This window comes from Dasypus novemcinctus, chromosome 9 (genome assembly GCF_030445035.2).
Source record: "Dasypus novemcinctus isolate mDasNov1 chromosome 9, mDasNov1.1.hap2, whole genome shotgun sequence".
Classification (NCBI taxonomy): Eukaryota; Metazoa; Chordata; class Mammalia; order Cingulata; family Dasypodidae; genus Dasypus; species Dasypus novemcinctus.
This window is the reverse complement of record NC_080681.1, coordinates 122,260,933-122,277,990: the sequence shown is the minus strand read 5'-3', so window position 1 is coordinate 122,277,990 and position 17,058 is coordinate 122,260,933. Positions and strand designations below refer to the sequence as shown.

Genomic DNA, 17,058 nt, shown 5'->3' with positions numbered 1-17,058 from the left:
CTGCGTCTTGTTTCTTTGTCCGCTTCTGTTGTGTCAGTGGCACGGGAAGTGTGGGCGGCGCCATTCCTGGGTAGGCTGCACTTTCTTTCGCGCTGGGCGGCTCTCCTTACGGGCGCACTCCTTGCGCGTGGGGCTCCCCTACACGGGGGCACCCCTGCGTGGCAGGGCACTCCTTGCGCGCATCAGCACTGCGTATGGGCCAGCTCCACACGGGTCAAGGAGGCCCGGGGCTTGAACCGCGGACCTCCCATGTGGTAGACGGATGCCCTAACCACTGGGCCAAGTCCGTTTCCCCCAGTGTTTTGTTGAAGGAGAAAATACGTAAAAAGAAATAAAGACAACAGAGCAAATCCTATGGCTATAAATTACAAAGTATTTTTTTCCTTCCTAAGAGATTTACTCTATCCTTTTAGTTCTAGGATTTTTCTAAGTTGGAAATTTTCAAATGTGGGATAACAACAAATCCAGATAAAATGGACATTTTATAAAACATGAATAAGGATCAGAGAAAGGAATAGCCAGCCTAGCTAAAGCAGACGTAGACGATGATTAAATACACCAGGATCCTGGCATAAACTGCAAGGATTAAGTCAGCAGGTCTTCCTGGGTGAGTAGACAGCCCTATTCTCAACTCTTTTTCCTTCCCCAACCCTCATCCCATGGTTATATAACATTTAGAATGGAATGTGGAAATTCTTCTGACTGTGCCCTGCCTGCTGATAGAGTGGAGCCAGTGACTGGCAGGGCCATAATCTAATAGGCAAACATATTGGAAATACACAAATTCACAGTCCTCTTGTTTCAGCCCAGAGAATGTGCAGGCAAGGAAAGAAAGACTCACCCCTGTATCCCTTCTCCCCTCCTCTGGCCTAAGATGACACTGACTTCCCCCAACAGGCACCTGACCCTCCCAGATGAGCTGGGAGGGGCTAAAGTGCAGTGCATGGCCCTGGTGGGAGTGGAGGTTAAGGAAGCAAACATTATTTAAGATGCTGAGTTTAAGAGCTTTCAGGCTTTCAGGGAAGGAGGGCTTTGGGACACCCAAGTAAGCTCCACTTTCAGAAACTCCAGCTCTGAGAAAGACTAAGAAAGAGCAAGGAAAGGAAGAAAATAATGAAATGGTGAGACAATCAAGAGTAAGGTTATACTTCACTGCCTTTGCAAACCTCCACTGAGCATATCCAGATTCTCTTAAAGGAAGATCCTTTCTCACCCAGTCCCAAGAAAGATGCTGAAAAAGACTCTCTCAGCCATGACCTGGCTTTGCATTTTCATTGTGGCCTTTGTCAGCCACCCTGTGTGGCCGCAGAAGCCCCCTAAACGCAAGACACCCACGCAGTTCAAAGTGGCTGCCTGCTGTGAGGAGGTGAAGGAGCTCAAGGCCCAGATTACCAACCTAAGCAGCCTGCTGAGCGAACTGAGCCAGAAGCAGGAGAGAGACTGGGTCAGCGTGATCATGCAGGTGATGGAACTGGAGAGCAATAACAAGCGCACAGAGTCGCGGCTCACAGATGCCGAGAGCAAGTACTCTGAAATGAACAACCAGCTTGACATTATGCAGCTGCAGGCAGCACAGACTGTCACTCAGACCTCGGCAGGTAAGGAGAATATGTCCACCTCCCCCCTCAAGTAGCAGAGTCTCCCCCATCTATAGCGCTGCTTCTAAACGACTACTGGGGAGTTCTTATGGGGACTTCTTGGGGATGTGCCACTGGCTCTATTTTCCACTGGGAAAAAGCTTCAGGAGTACTTTTCTTAATTTCTAATGTTCCATAAACTTACCCTGTCCCTTCCTGGATCTCTGTTATTCACCCAATGTTTCAGCAAATAAGGACTGAGCACAGAGATGACCTGGTTTGCTCCACTTCACAGAGCCAGTCTCAGAAACAGAGTTCAGGTTTTCCTGGGTTGGTCTAGCTATGCTGCTTCCTGACCAAGAGCTGCCAGGCTGGACCCTGAATCTTGAGGAAGCAGAAATGAACACCCAAACTTTAACATCTGTTGCTCTGGAAGCAAAGTTTTATCAAAATGCTTCTCTGGTGCCCCTAAGATTTAGTGGGGATGAGCATTAACAGGATTTTATGTTAACTCTGAAAATCTAACTCTTCTTACTGGCACAAAATTAAATGTGTAGACACTGCCCATAACCATATGAAGAATCTCTTTGTGTTCAGGAAAGGACAGGCTCTTCAAGGTTCCTCAATTACAGTATTTCTTTTTTTCCCATGGTCTCAGATAAAATTCTTTCAAATAATACAGGATATATAAAAATGCTATGGCGAAATTTGGATTTTCAGAGGTCAAAAATATACGTTTAAAAATACATAAATATATATTTTAAAAATATTTTCTTTTGCAAAATAATTTTGTTTCTGGTTAGCTTGAGTCAGACAGGCTCAAAAGTGAATTTATTTTTTAGAGATAAATTTAGCTTTCTGAAAGTATCAGGAAATGATTCATTGTAAGGAACATATTCCATAGATATGTCATTTCTTGCTGACAGAAAAATTGGTCACATTATAAATGAACTGAGAACAGAGAAACACTTAGCTTCGTGGAAAAGGAGATGGTGCTAATGAGTAGCTTCATTCAAATGAAGAAAAGTTTTAACATGAAATAAGCTTGAAAACTGTTATATAAACCAATGTATACAAATCATTTTCCAAGCATTTACTTCTTCTTTTTAAAAAATTTATCCCCCCCCCCGGTTATTTGCTCTCTGTGTCCATTCGCTGTGTGTTCTTCTGTGTCCGCTTGTATTCTTGTCAGCAGTACTGGGAATCTGTGTCTCTTTTTGTTGCAGTCATCTTGCTGTGTCAGCTCTCCATGTGTGTGGCACCATTCCTGGGCAGGCTGCACTTTTTTCGTGCGGGGCAGCTCTCCTTATGGGGTGCACTCCTTGCGCATGGGGCTCCCCTACGCGGGGGACACCCCTGCATGGCATGGCACTCCTTGTGCACGTCAGCACTACATGTGGGCCAGCTCACCATATGGGTCAGGAGGCCCTGGGTTGAACCCTGGACCTCCCAGGAGGTAGGTGGACGCTCTATCCATTGAGGCAAATTTGCTTCCCACAAGCATTTAATTCTTGATTCTCAGTTTGTGATTAGAAAGATATTCTTAACGCCATTTTCTAGACAAATGAGTTCTGATTTGGTCTGGGAGATGAAACCAGACACAGAGAAGATCAGGACAGACTGAGGAATCTGACCAGATCCCTTCTGGCTCCTCCCAATCGGTGATTTTCTCACCACCCAGCGCAGGGTTTCTTAAACTTTTTTGTTCCACAGACCCCTTTGCGAGACTGGTGAAATGACTACTGTAATTTATTTATTGCATACATTCATAATTGAAGGAAATGCCAGATTTCAGTTAAAGGTCAGAGAAAATAAAGGTAAGCTGATTTTTTCAATTCAAGCTTATGGACCTCCTAAAATCGGCGGACTCCTGGTTAAGAACCACTGACCAAGAGGGAGCTTCTAGGGTGATCAAAAGCAGCTGCCCTGCCAGTCCTCTTACTTTCCTTGCTCAGGGGGCTCATTCTGAGTCTTCTCCATTACCAGCTGCTAGCCACTTATACGCTGTAAGTAGGAACCCCCTTGGAGAAAGCTTTAAGTGGAGATGCTTTCATCTGTAACAAGAATTGAGGAATTCTGATGGCAAAGACACACACATGCCACGCACTTTCCCCAGTGGGCTGTGTAAGGGAACCAAGTAGCCTCAGATAACTACATGACTGATGTGATACAGTTGCCACCTTTGTGCGCTTCTCTAAGAGCCCACAGGAGTGGTCACCAAGACAAGAAACGAGACAGAGGCAGGAAGTGTCTTCTGATAGTAAGATTCCCCACTCTGAATCCTATCAGGAAGGATGCTCTTTGATATTCAAGATAGGGATACAAAATCCAGCATAAAGCAGTAGACCCAAGGGTAGCCAAGGAAGCATTTAAATCAACCCCAGAGTGAAAATCAGCCTGTTCAATGCTGTCGTTTTCTTGTTTTATTAATACTGCCAAGGGAGGGCCTCAAGGTTCCTCAGGGTGTTTTCATTTCATTCTAGCATTGTTACTTTAAGAAGGGAAAGATAAGATGGTAAAATCTATCACCCTTAATTAAGATCGTGGTTGGCAGTGGCCATTACCCTCTAAATAACAACATCAACAAAAACCAACGAACCAACCAATCAACCACTACCAACAAAACCAGACTCTATGAGATATTCATGTCTTAGCTGGCATCAGGCTAGCTGTACAACAAGTCTGAATCTATTAAATGGGAACATCAGTTACAATACATGTCAGAATCTGTGGTCCTCACATGTCATAATATTTTTGGAATTCATGGCCTAGGATGATAGTAGGAGTCATTTCATAATGAGCCTGCAACTGTCTGTCTGATTGTCCTGTTTTGTCTTTTTTTTTAAAGATTAATTTTTTATTTCTCTCCCCTTCCCTGCCCCTGCCCCCAGTTGTCTGTTCTCTGTGTCCATTTGCTGTGTGTTCTTCTGTATCTGCTTGTATTATTGTCAGCGGCACCGGGAATCTGTGTCTCTTTTAGTTGCATCACCTCACTGTGTCAGCTCTTCATGTGTGGCGCCATTCCTGGGCAGGCTGCACTTTTTTTCATGCAGGCCAGCTCTCCTTACAGGGCACACTTCTTGCATGTGTGGCTCCTCTTACACGAGGGACACCCCTGCATGGCACGGCACTCCTTGTGCGCATTAGCACTGCATGTGGGCCAGCTCACCACACGGGTCAGGAGGCCCTGGGTTTGAACCTTGGCCCTCCCATGTAGTAGGCAGATGCTCTATCCATTGAGCCAAATCCGCTTCCCTGATTGTCCTGTTGATGCCACCCAGGTGAAGGCTTCCCACTCTTCTGCCCACCACTAGTGAGTCCAAAAAGTACCTCTTTTTGCTCTCTATGCACACCTTTCCCAAATCCAGACACTGCCCAGCAATTAACACCAATAATAATTTCATGGTTGAAATGAAGTCTCAGTTTTGACACATTTGGTTTAGCTGCAGCAGGAATGTCCTGCCTGCCCTGGGGTCCTGAATCTGGATGCTCATTGCTGTGGTTTGCTCCTTTTGTAGATGCTATCTATGACTGCTCTTCCCTTTACCAGAAGAACTACCGCATCTCTGGAGTGTATAAACTTCCCCCTGATGACTTCCTGGGCACCCCTGAGCTGGAGGTGAGGTCTAGTGCACACATTGTCCATCCCTCAAAGGGATGGAGATAAAAGGGATTATTTCTAGTGTAATGAAAGGGAAACATAAAACAGAAAAGCAAGAATGCTCAAAATCAGAGATACTAAACACTCAATTTATGGGCAAAAAAAAAAACCAACCCAGAACCCCTAACATACATTAGATTGCTCTTATAACCACCACCTAGCTAGTTTAGTGCTGTTGCCATGCCCTAAAAGAGTTATTCTTTGAGTAAGGAGAAAAAAGAGATTGTGAAGGGGGCATATCAGAAATACCTGGGTTTTCCCCCTTCAAATTATACATGCTCCTTACATCCCCAAATCTGATAATTTTCCCCTGGCAAACTACTGCCCTGCGCCAGCTGGGCCACACTGGGGTAGAGCCATTGCCACAAGTGAGCCAGCATGACTGTGGAAGTGCACGTACTCACTGGCTCTGCAAGGGTGGGAAAAGATGGTGACCTCTGTCTGCACACTCCTGACACCTATCTTTGCTGGCCCCTGACCAGAGCAATGGTTTGTTCTAGGTGTTCTGTGACATGCAGACTTCAGGCGGTGGCTGGACCACCATTCAGAGACGAAAGAGTGGCCTTGTCTCCTTCTACCAGAACTGGAAGCAGTACAAGCAGGGCTTCGGCAGCATCCGTGGGGACTTCTGGCTGGGGAATGAACATATCCACAGGCTCTCCAGACAGCCAACACGGCTACGCGTGGACATGGAGGTGAACATGGGGCCTGGCTCCCTGGGTCTGGGCCTGGGCTACCACACAAAATGGTACACCACTCTGGGCACCGTTCCTATGCTTATTCATTAAGATTTACATATGGACTATTATGGCTTTCCTGCAGGTTGCAGCACAGTTGAGGAAGAACAGCTTTTTCCCTATTTTGCACAAAAGTAGAGCTATAGGTGATACGAGGAGGCAGCTGGCCTAGGCCAGAGTAGAGCAAGTCCAACAGTCAGCTGAGCTGAAACATTGCTGTCTCCAATCTGGTTGGGGAACCAGTCCTTTATGTGCAAAGCTTACCAATACTGGTTGGTGCCCCATGTCAAAGGCCTGGAAGCACTCACTTCATATTCTCACATTATTTGACATATTTGAGTGAGACAGTGTGAAATTGTAAATCTACACCTTACAGCCAAGGAAGTGAAGGAATACAAAGAGACTAATCAAGGTCTTACGGTGACTCAAGAAAGATTTAGTACCTTGGCTTTCTGATTTTCAGGTTAGTATGGAGCAAAGGTAAACAAGTGATAAAGGACAGAGAGGTGTACAGCGTGGGGTTTTACCAGCAAGATGAAATGAAGCCCTGTTGAAGTTCTCTAAGGCTCTGACTCCCCTGACAGGACTGGGAGGGCAACGTGCGCTATGCTGAGTACAGCCACTTTGTTCTGGGCAATGAAGAGAACAGCTACCGCCTCTTCCTGGGGAACTTCAGTGGCAATGTGAGGAATGACGCCCTCCTCTACCATAACAACACAGTCTTCAGCACCAAGGACAAGGACAATGACAATTGCTTGGACCACTGTGCACAGCTCCGTAAAGGTAAGTTTGAGGGTGTGTGTGTGTGTTTAAGTATAAGCCCATAATCCCACTTAAGAAAAAATGAATTTATAACCGTACTGTTGGTGTTCCAGTCTTGTCTTTTTTTTGTTTGCTTGTTTCGTGTTTTTGATATGGACTCTGACTGCTTACCTACAAAAAATCCCCGATGTCTGGGCTACCATCTACCTTTCAAGGGGAAGACATACTTAACTTACTGGCATTGATCTGTTTCTTGTGTCAGGTGGATATTGGTACAAATGCTGCACAGACTCCAACCTCAATGGTGTGTACTACCACCCCGGAGAGCACAACAAGCACCAGGATGGCATCACCTGGTATGGTTGGCATGGGTCTAGGTACTCCCTCAAACGGGTGGAGATGAAAATCCGCCCAGAAGACTTCAGGCCCTAAAAAGAGATCTGCTGTGGAATAGGGCTGCAGAAATGGAGACAAGTGGAGGTTGGAGAAGTGCAGAGATAGGGAGGAAGAGAAAGGCGAGGAATGGAAAAGAGCCTATAATTTCCAATGGGAGAATACATCTCTGAGGAGTACAACAAAATTATATGTACCAAAGATGTTGAGGTGGGATAAGGCATTTAAGCATAATGGGTCCTGAGAGATACTCCTCAGGGGGCTGGACTGCTGCTGATATAGCAGCACTTTATCTTTTCCACATGATGTTTCTGTGGAAAAAAAAAATGCCAAGGTCACTTATCCATTTTCTCCAAGGCCTACATTACATGAGGGCGGGAAAACAAATCCTTTTGCTGAAAAGAACTACATTGATTCTCAAGGGAGAGACCTTGGGTGCTAGAAAATGTGAGTAAAAGAGGAGGAGGAAGGGACTTTCTATTTTTAAACCTAATGAAAGTTCCTTCAGTCTACACACTTCTTAAAAAAACAAACACAAAAACCAATCTGCTGGAGGTGAGCCGACCCAGATTGGCACTGCTTGGAGGAAACTCCAGGGAGCCAGGCCATGCTGTGGCCTCAGTCATCGCAGAACACTCAGGGGTATGATGAGGCCTAGCAGTTTCAGATGACCACTGACGGAGACGAGTAGCAGGCTCCCATGAAGCTGGCACAAAACTGCCCACAAATATTCCCGGTCAGTACAGACCTATCTATTTTTATTTACTTATTGTTAAGAAAGGGGCTTCAAGAGCTTCACTTTATATCTTGTGTATAAAAAACTGCTGAAAAATGACGGTAGATGGCGCTATGGTTAATAATTCATGCTGTATGTAAGCAACTTGCTTTGTGAAAATAAAATACTGTACTTTGTTTTAAACATTCAAAGCTGCTTTTCCTTTTGCAATAAACTTTTTTTTTTAATAAACTTTTTTTTTTTTTAAAGGAGGTAGTGGGGATTGAACCCGGGACCTTGGACGTGCAAAGCAGGTACTCAGTCACTGAGCTCCACCTGCTCTGCCAATAAACTCTTTTTAAACTTGTTTTGTTTTCTTCTTTAATTCTTACCATGACCACTTATAGAAAAATCAGAGGGTGAGCAGAAGAAAGAGACACAGAGACTCATGAGTTTATTTCAGGGAAGCCAAAGGAGGAACAGGAACCCAAGAAAGAAAAGATGAGAGACAGAAAGGGCAGCAGACAGTGCTAGGAGATCAGATTCTGGCCTACCTAACTAACCCCATGAGGTCACTGCCACACTTTCACCATGTGGTTTCAAAGTACTTTGCAAACAAAACACTCCTACTTTCTATTTGCGCAAACTAAAACACATGGAGAGGGTAGAACACATGGAGAAGGAAAATATCTTTAATCATAACGGGTGTTAAAGTTTTGACTTTTAGGAAGTAAATTTTCCTTGCCTGCAAGAACCTTTCCCTTGAGTCAATCAGTGTATGGTAAGTCATTATTCTTACTCAATATTTTCTACTGTACCTACTGTCTTTTCATTTACCACTTAAGTCTTAAAAATTGCAGGTTGGGAGTCTTAAAAAAAAATACGCAAAATAAGTAGAGAAGAACTGGGAGGTCTTCCCACAGGACAGATATTCAAACAGAAATTCCTAAGGTAAGCAGAAGAATTTGAGCTGCTCAGCACTGAGAGCAATACTGCTATGAAAGAGAGAGCAAAAATCTAAGGGGGCTAAAAAGAGAAGAAGAGAAGGAAGAGAGCAAGAATACATCTAGTCTTTGAACTTTGCATAAGACCCTTTGAATGTGTATGGCAGAAGTAGCACATAATTTTCTCACACTCCTATACATTCCGCAGTTCAAAAAAACCGAGGCCCTTAAATCAAGCTCTGTGGTTTGCCTCCCTCTTTTTGGAGAAACTTCTCAGAGACAGAAGGAGAGGAAAAAGGAAGAAGAATTGCTAAAGAACACATAAGCCTTCTCCAAACAACTACTTAACCTGTGGTGATACAATTTCTTACAGTGATTAGCATTTTATTTAAGTTGGCCTTTATACACACACACACACACACACACACACACATATAAAGGGGAGGACATATTTAGCTTACTGGTATTCATCTATTTCTTGTGCCAGGTGGATACTGGTAAAACTAGAGCAGTTATAGGTTTACAGAAAAATTATGCCAACTGTACAGAGTTCCCATACAGATCCCCTCCCCTCAATCTTCCCTACTATTAACGGTAGTAACTGACATTTTTAAAGCATCTGTTCTGGTGCAGGTTGATGGTGGATACCAAGGATTCAGAAAGTAGAGCATAGCACAGTCTGTGACAAGAACAGAACTTTGTTAGGAACCAAAAGGAGAGCCTGATATTGCTCCCAAAGATAAAGAACATTGTGTTCTCATCAGATCCTTTCAGAGAAGTGAGAGAATAAAGTATAATAAAGAAGAGAGCCGTGCAGAAAAAATGGACCAATCAGGCCCTCTGGCAGTTTTCAGAGCTGCACATTCACCGACATAGAATTAGTCTCAGGTTTTATTTTTAATTTTGCAGGTGTCTCAATCAGAAAGGTTTAAAGGGTGGAATCACATGTCAGGAGCTGGGCAGTGAAAGCAGTCGGCCTTGACCAGATCCTCTATTATCAGACCCTCTCCTCTCCTAAGGGTAGAGAAAGAAAAGCGAGCCAACAAGACCTTACCCTAATGCTATGTACTAATAAAAGCCCCCATGGTTGTGGGTTTCCACACAATCAAATCCTCATTTAATCTTCTGTCCCTCTAAGAAGCAATTATAGTTACAGATATATATGAGCTTTAGGAGATGGGAGTAGCTTATGCTGTTCCTGTCTAAAGTTAGCCCTGGTTTGGGGATTACATATGGATTTAATTTATCCTAGAGGTGACAGGTAAAAAGTTGACAAGATAAAAGTTGACCAATTGTCAGATCCAACAGCAAGAGAACAATATCGTTGCCAAGGTACATTCTTAAAACAAAAAATAAAAAAATAAGAAAGAGCTATACCAAGATTTGTGTATGGTCACCCCTTCAGTTTTTTCAGAAAGAATTTAAGGCAAGTGACTCAAACATGTATAGTACAATACGTTCCTTTTTTTAAAGTGGAAAAATTGGTAAAGGGAAAGTAAGAGTAGAAAAAACAAAATAACACAAAGTTGGAGGTAAGATTCTGCAATTTGGAAGACAGGGCAGGAATTTAGCTGTGAGCTCCCCAGTAGCCAAGGTGAGGAAGGGAATTGATTTACCAATGGAGAGTAGTGGGATCAAGTGCTGTTCCAAGAGATACAACCACCTCTGGTCCTGACCTGGGAGACTCATCCCGAGACAGCAGGTGGTGCTATGAGGAACTTCCTTAATAGCAGCTTTGCCTAGGGCTGTTTCTTAACTCTCTTCAATGAAACCGATGGCACAGTGCTGGACTGGTGCTTAGGAAAATAAGTTCTACAAAAGACAAGTAAAAGCTGCAAACGGAAACAAGAGAAAAAAGTATTTGGAAATTACAAGAGACTAACTTAAGGGAGGCAAAACAGCAAGGGAGACAAATGAGGCTAGGAATAAGCCTGAAGCGCTTAGCGTTTGGCTGACCTTGGAACAGAGTTTTGCTTTGTTTTTAAAGCCAAGATCAATCTGCAGGGAATTCTGACAAAAATCTCTGAGGACTTATTTTTCAATTCTATTTGGCTTAAGAAGCTAAATGACTGTCCTGAACACTTTTCCAGGTGTCTGACTCTAGCTTTCTACTATATCTACAAATCTGCAGAAACGTTAATGCTCCCATGATCGTCTCAAATATGGGGGAAATATGGAGTGGGATGAGTGGGGTTTCAGAAAGGCATCAAACACAAAAAGGCTAGCAGGGCAATTAGTGTGCAAAACTAGCCATTTGATATTAAAGCCTTAGATTCAGTTGTCAGGTTTTTCGGATTTAACATGTGAGCCCATACTACCTAGGCCAAAGATGGGAGGAGGAAATGTGGGTCTTCACGGCTACAGACCCTTACCTGAAGCTAAGGCATGCCTCAGGGGACGGCACAGGTATAACTGTTTCTATACGTCATTTTAGAGTCAACATTCTCTCAGAGTCCAATTTTCTAGCAGAAACATGATTCTATTTCTCTTTTTGGTCCCTTTTCCTTTTAAAGGAATACTTTTTAGCATCTACCCAAAAACAGAGCTAGCAGAGAACTATTTGATTATCCTCTCAAATGAAGGAAGCATCACATACAGCAGGCTCTTTCAGCTACAAGGGAGGAATTTATTAGCCAGGTGGTTTGTTCCTAAACTGAATGTAGTAAAATGATCAATGATATTAACATCTAAATGAAGATAATCAGATCCCAGAGTTCATGTTCTCTGATAATCATTAGGGAAGGTGAACAAGTTCTCTAGGAGCTAGAGCTAATGTTTCAGGCTGTTTGTAACTTCATAACAGCAGAAAAGTTATTAAACAACTTATTTCTTCCATACCCAGAAGACTCAAAGCTACCTTATGAGGGAAGAGAACATAACCAAATCAGGGGAAAAGACCACCAAATCTCACACTATGCCTTGCCTTTTATATTCATAGAACGCTGGAGAGGAAGACCTTGGCACCAATATATTTAGTCTATAAAACCCCAACCCTGCCTTTTGGGTAGCCTTGGAAGCACAGGGATCAGGTTATCTTACTCCTGCCTCAGAGACCATTATCTAACAGACATAAAATGTGTCTTCCCTAGGCTGCTAAGGTCACAGAATGGCTCCTTGACTAATTTCACTGGGACCAGCAAACAAAGGTAGAAAAACAACAGGAGCCCAGGTGCTATGGGTCAATGGAAATGACAATAATGGCTAGAATACGGGGGAGAGCCATCTGCACTCACATCTCCTTTAAATTGTTGGCCAGATTTGATGGCAGATTTCACAGAGCAGAAACCTCCAAGTGACTCCAGTAAACGGGCGCCAGGCAGGGACAAGATAGGTCATTCTGGATGAAGGCAGCAATTAAAAAGGCTTTATGGCCTACCTGATGAGAGACTCTAGGATGGCGGGTGTGGGACCTTTCTGGAACTCCAGTTCTTTGTAGTGTAATGCTTTGGCATACGCGCGGCACTTGGCAGCTCTCTCACCCAGCAGAACAATGCCGTTGTTGTCTCTAAGAGGCAGCGGGCCCTACAGGAGGCAAATCCAAGCCCCCAGCAGAGAAAAATGGCAGATGGGGTACAAATAAGAGTGAGTTGCATGGATGCTTTTCCCCTCCCACCAGCTGGTTCCCTGTCAGCCTCCATCTGGACACTGGGGAAAAGTCTCACCTTGTCACTGTGTTCCATGAATTCAGCCAAATTTAAGAGGGTTTGTGTGACTTCAGCAATGTCTTGTGAGGTGAGGGCCAACTCGATGCTTCTGATGAGCTCATCCTGCTGGTCCTCATTCAATTCAGACCAGCAGGAAACAAATGCAGCGTTGAAGAGATCCCTGAAGGCAGAGGAGTGGAGAAAGATGTTGGAAACACCTCTCATACCTCTGCCTGGTGCCACAAAGCCACACTTGTCCATCCACTCCTGGAATCACTGATTTGATGATATGGACCAGTGCTGTCCAAAAGAATTTCAGTGATGCCAGAAATGGTCTATATCTGCTCTGTCCAGTATGGGAGCCACTATTCACACATGGTCAATGAGCATTTAAACTGCAGCTAGTGTGACCAGGAATGGAATTTTATTGAATTTTAATTAAATTGAATTTATTTAATTTTAAATTAAAATAAACACACATGGCTAGTGGCTAATGTATTTTATAGCACAGGTACAGACATTGTTATAATCAGGGAATTCTGTGTATGTGCATGTGTATGCATATGGTGGGGAGAGGAAGGAGGGAAGTAGGAAGGAAATGGGGGGGAGGATTAGAGAGGGAAGACCAGAGAAAAAGAACTTGTACCAACTGATTTATTTCTTGGCAATTTTTCCATCATTTCTCTTCAGCAGAGGGAATGAACGGAAAGGGAAGACTTCTAATACTGCGGGTAGCATTAACGCATTCGGAAAATAATATTCTTCAAGTAATTTCTATTGATTTTCAGAATGTTTCCTGGGCAATGTCTGAATTCCTAAGATCAGAAATAGTAAAGGTAGCATCTGCTCTTACTTTTCAAAGTAAAAGCAGAACCCTTGGGAGGTCATAAACAAAATGACAGCAGAACCCAAGACACTAGAAGGATTAGAAAACAGAATCCAAACCCAGTCTTAAAGATTCTCGAGGCCATTATCTAAGAGCTGGGGCCTTACAAAGAACTGGAACAAGAGGCTTCATTTCTAAGATTACTAAGACTATTTTAAGGCACTATAGTATCACATGGATGGGTGTAATTTGTTAACCCTGACATATGAACTTTAATCCTACCCCTCCTTTTTTTGGTGAAGTGGGGGGTGAAGGTGGAGGTGGAATAGAGGTTAGAAACTCTAGGATATGCCTTGAATGCGTAGGTTTAGCATTTGATGCTTCTCCACTAGTTTTTGTTATATTTTGGAAAGGATCGGTCAGACCAATGCATAATTTTGGAATCTGATAGAAAAACTTCGATTTAAATTCAAAGGCTAACACAAAGTCTGCAAGAAGTCCTATATACATTAAGAAATAAGCCCCCCTGATCAAGGTCAGAGGCCACAGAAGATCCCAAATGAACATATTCGAACCTAAAGGCATAAATACATCTGTGTACATTTATCACAAGCCTATTTTGGATGGCATTGTGCTCAGAGATGACTTGGAGCAGAAAAGTAGTATGCCATAGTATATTATCTGGGCATGTGAAATCTACATGCTATGGAAACAGGGAAGTACTAGAAACTACTTGTAAAGCATTAAAAACATACTTGAGAGAAATTACAGGAACTAAGTTATGGCAGCAATTCAACAGTCTCAGGCACCATCATTCTTTCTCTAAATATGTGCCATAAGCAAACCAGATGTGCTGAAAAGTGGGACATGAAATGCCTTGTTTTTTACCTCTTGCTAACAAGGAGAGCTATTTGTTAATTAAATCACAATTTATTCTTCATTATAAATAATAAATGTTCATTGTAGAAAAATCTGGAAAGTATGGAAAATAATAAAGAAGAAAATAATACTCACCCCTTACACTTTCCTACTTAGATAATGATTGTTGTATTACTTTCTAATCTTTGACCTATGCATGAAATGTTTTTTTTTCTTCTTTTGCTTTTAAGAGGTATCAGGGATTGAACCCGGGACCTCATATATGCGAAGCAGGTTCTTAACCACTCTGCCTATACACACATTTATTTTTCAGGTACTGGGGCCAGGGATTGAACCTGGGACCTCGTATGCAGGAAGCCGGAGTTCAATCACTGAGCCACTTTGGCTCCCAAGTTGGTTTTTTCGTTTGCTTACTGTTTTTTTTTCCCCCAAAGATTTATTTATTTATTTCTCTCCCCTTCCCCGCCCACCCCCCCGGGTTGTCTGTTCTCTGTGTCTATTTGCTGCGTCTTCTTTGTCTGCTTCTGTTGTTGTCAGAGGGACAGGAATCTGTTTCTTTTTTGTTGCGTCATCTTGTTGTGTTAGCTCTCTGTGTGTGCGGCGCCATTCCTGGGCAGGCTGCACTTTCTTTCCCCCTGGGCGGCTCTCCTTACGGGGAGCACTCCTTGCGCGTGGGGCTCCCCTACGCGGGAGACACCCCTGCGTGGCACGGCACTCCTTGCACACATCAGCACTGCGCATGGGCCAGCTCCACACGGGTCAAGGAGGTCCGGGGTTTGAACTGCGGACCTCCCATGTGGTAGGCAGACGCTCTATTCACTGGGCCAAGTCCGCCACCTGTTTTTGTTTTTAGGAGGCACAGGGGACCACACCCAGGACCTCTCATGTGGAAAGCAGGTGCTAAACTGCTTGAACCATATCTGCTCCCCTGCACATATATTTTTAATAACTGACGCCATATATTTATATCATTTTGTATTCTATTTTATTGACTTAAATAATACTGTAAATGTTTGACAGGCATGAAAACTTTTTATAAATTGAAATTTTAATGGCTGTTTAAGCCTCCAGCCAGAGATGACCTTTCAGTCCAGTCAGTGAGCCATGTGGATAGGCCATCAAAGGGATCCTCTAGGCCTGGTTATGCCAACCCCACTGATACTGTGTGGAGAAGAGGCAAGCTGTCCCTTAGTCCTGTCCAAATTATAAACTCAGCAACAAAATAAATGACTGTTATAGTTTTAGATTACTTTTTGTAATATGGCAATAAATGTTTGGAATATCATTTTATTGGAACAGGTTAAACTATAACAGTTATTTTCAGAGTTGTAAATGACCCTGCAATTAGCAAATTAACAAAAAAAATTTATTTGTGGTCTACTAGCAAGGTCAAGATGTATGCTTTTCCTGTAATATGAGTGTAAGTTTAGGCTAATGTGTCAACTTGGCAAGGTAACTATGCCCAATTGTTTGGACAAGTGAGCACTGGGCTATATGTAATACAGGACTTTGTAATACATGTAATACACGGACTTTAATCATCAGTGAGTTGACTGCATAGATGGCTGATTACATTTACAATCAATCAAGGAGACTGCTGTCAGCAATGAATGACATTTTATCCAATCAATGAAAACCTTAAAAGGGGAAGTGATTTTAGCATTCACAGAGAATTTCCAGCTCTACTTTGGTCAGCTAATGTCTCCTGGAAACTCAAAGACCTTCACTGGAGCCCCTGGTTTATAGCCTGCCTAAGGAATTTGGACTTGTGCATTCCTATGGTTGCATGAGAGAATTTTATAAAATTTCATACTATTTACAGATATCTCCTATTGGTTCTGTTTTCCTGTTTCTGAGAACCTTGACTAATACAATGAGCTTCTGCAATTTGTCTGTATCTTCACTTTTTTTGGTCCCACAAGTGAGCAAAATGAAAAATACTAGCCCTTTCACTATTACCTCTAACAACAACTAATTCTTATATAGCATTTCAAACTCTGTGCTAACCTTCTCCATCCCAAACTGGACCTGACACACTGTACCTGGCCATCGGGTTGTAGGCCTGTGCCAAGGCCCAGCATGAGCGCAGGGAGGGTGACGAGGAGTCTTTTAGCAGCTCCAGGCTCAGCCGTCTCAGCCATTCCAGCCAGTCATCTTTGGAGACCCTCCTGGCAGCTCCCCAGGCCTGTAATCCACCAGGCAATAATGGAAAACCATCAGCTTCCAGGGCTAATTATAAAGAGCCCTCATCTATTTAATGATTATCCTACTGCTTTGACTTATAAAACTACAAAATTCCCTGCATTATTTTTGCAATTTTCTCATAAGCTTGAAATCATTTCAAAATAAAGATAAAAAAGATACTTCTCATAACAAAATTCCTCCACAGCACAAATATAAAATAGTACTATTTAATTAAAAGCTATAAAGCAAAAGCCTCTGGAATACACTATAATATGGAAAGGGCCTATTTTATAGCTCATTTGTGCTGGACTCTAAATATCAGCACTGTAGAGAGTTCCACAGAACCAGAATGGGCAGGGACCGTCACTCTCAGAGTGCATCCCAGTAAAGTTTAATGGCCTTCAGTGGTGTATGAAGGGACCTGGCAGTCCCTGGATGAGGACACAGGCCACTTCACAGTACAGAGTTATTCAGGGAGAGGGAAACACTTAGCATCACACCATCAGGAACCATTGGGCTAGAACCAGGTGTGCAGGGAGCCCAAAGCACACAGCACCTTGGTGGAACTGGACAAAGGAGTGGGACATGTTTCAGTTTTACTCTATAGTTTATCCTCTCCAACTTTTCTCAAAGGTTGCAATTCTCCTTGCATCAAGAGTCAGTGCCAGGAACTTGGAGCTGGTAAGGTACTCCTGCCCCTGATCTCTGCTCCTTCTGTGCCTCGTGACTGGGGACG

At 43.2% G+C, this 17,058-nt stretch overlaps 2 protein-coding genes across 3 annotated transcripts in view; one reads left to right on the top strand and one right to left on the bottom strand.

Annotated features, from left to right (window-relative positions):
- MTOR (mechanistic target of rapamycin kinase) overlaps positions 1 to 17,058 on the bottom strand; it is a 165,689-nt gene that overhangs the window by 87,221 nt on the left and 61,410 nt on the right. For both annotated transcript variants that reach the window (XM_058304419.2, XM_058304418.2), the window contains exons 26-28: positions 16,181 to 16,323; positions 12,452 to 12,614; positions 12,166 to 12,311 (exon numbers count right to left, since the gene is read on the bottom strand). In XM_058304419.2, coding sequence (XP_058160402.1) covers positions 12,166 to 12,311; positions 12,452 to 12,614; positions 16,181 to 16,323 — 452 coding nt within the window. The remainder of the gene's footprint in view (positions 1 to 12,165; positions 12,312 to 12,451; positions 12,615 to 16,180; positions 16,324 to 17,058) is intronic.
- ANGPTL7 (angiopoietin like 7) lies at positions 1,159 to 7,251 on the top strand. Its single transcript, XM_004482541.5, has 5 exons — positions 1,159 to 1,598; positions 5,096 to 5,196; positions 5,739 to 5,933; positions 6,560 to 6,758; positions 7,000 to 7,251. The coding sequence occupies exons 1-5, from the start codon at positions 1,229 to 1,231 to the stop codon at positions 7,167 to 7,169; spliced, it is 1,035 nt and encodes a 344-aa protein (XP_004482598.1). The 5' UTR covers positions 1,159 to 1,228; the 3' UTR covers positions 7,170 to 7,251.

Excerpts from the sequence above, each read along its gene's own strand:
- ANGPTL7 (XM_004482541.5), top strand. The coding sequence starts at position 1,229 with ATGCTGAAAAAGACTCTCTCAGCCATGACCTGGCTTTGCATTTTCATT. Across the intron at positions 5,934-6,559 it reads GGCTACGCGTGGACATGGAG|GACTGGGAGGGCAACGTGCG; the intron begins GTGAACATGGGG and ends CTCCCCTGACAG. Across the intron at positions 6,759-6,999 it reads CTGTGCACAGCTCCGTAAAG|GTGGATATTGGTACAAATGC; the intron begins GTAAGTTTGAGG and ends TTCTTGTGTCAG.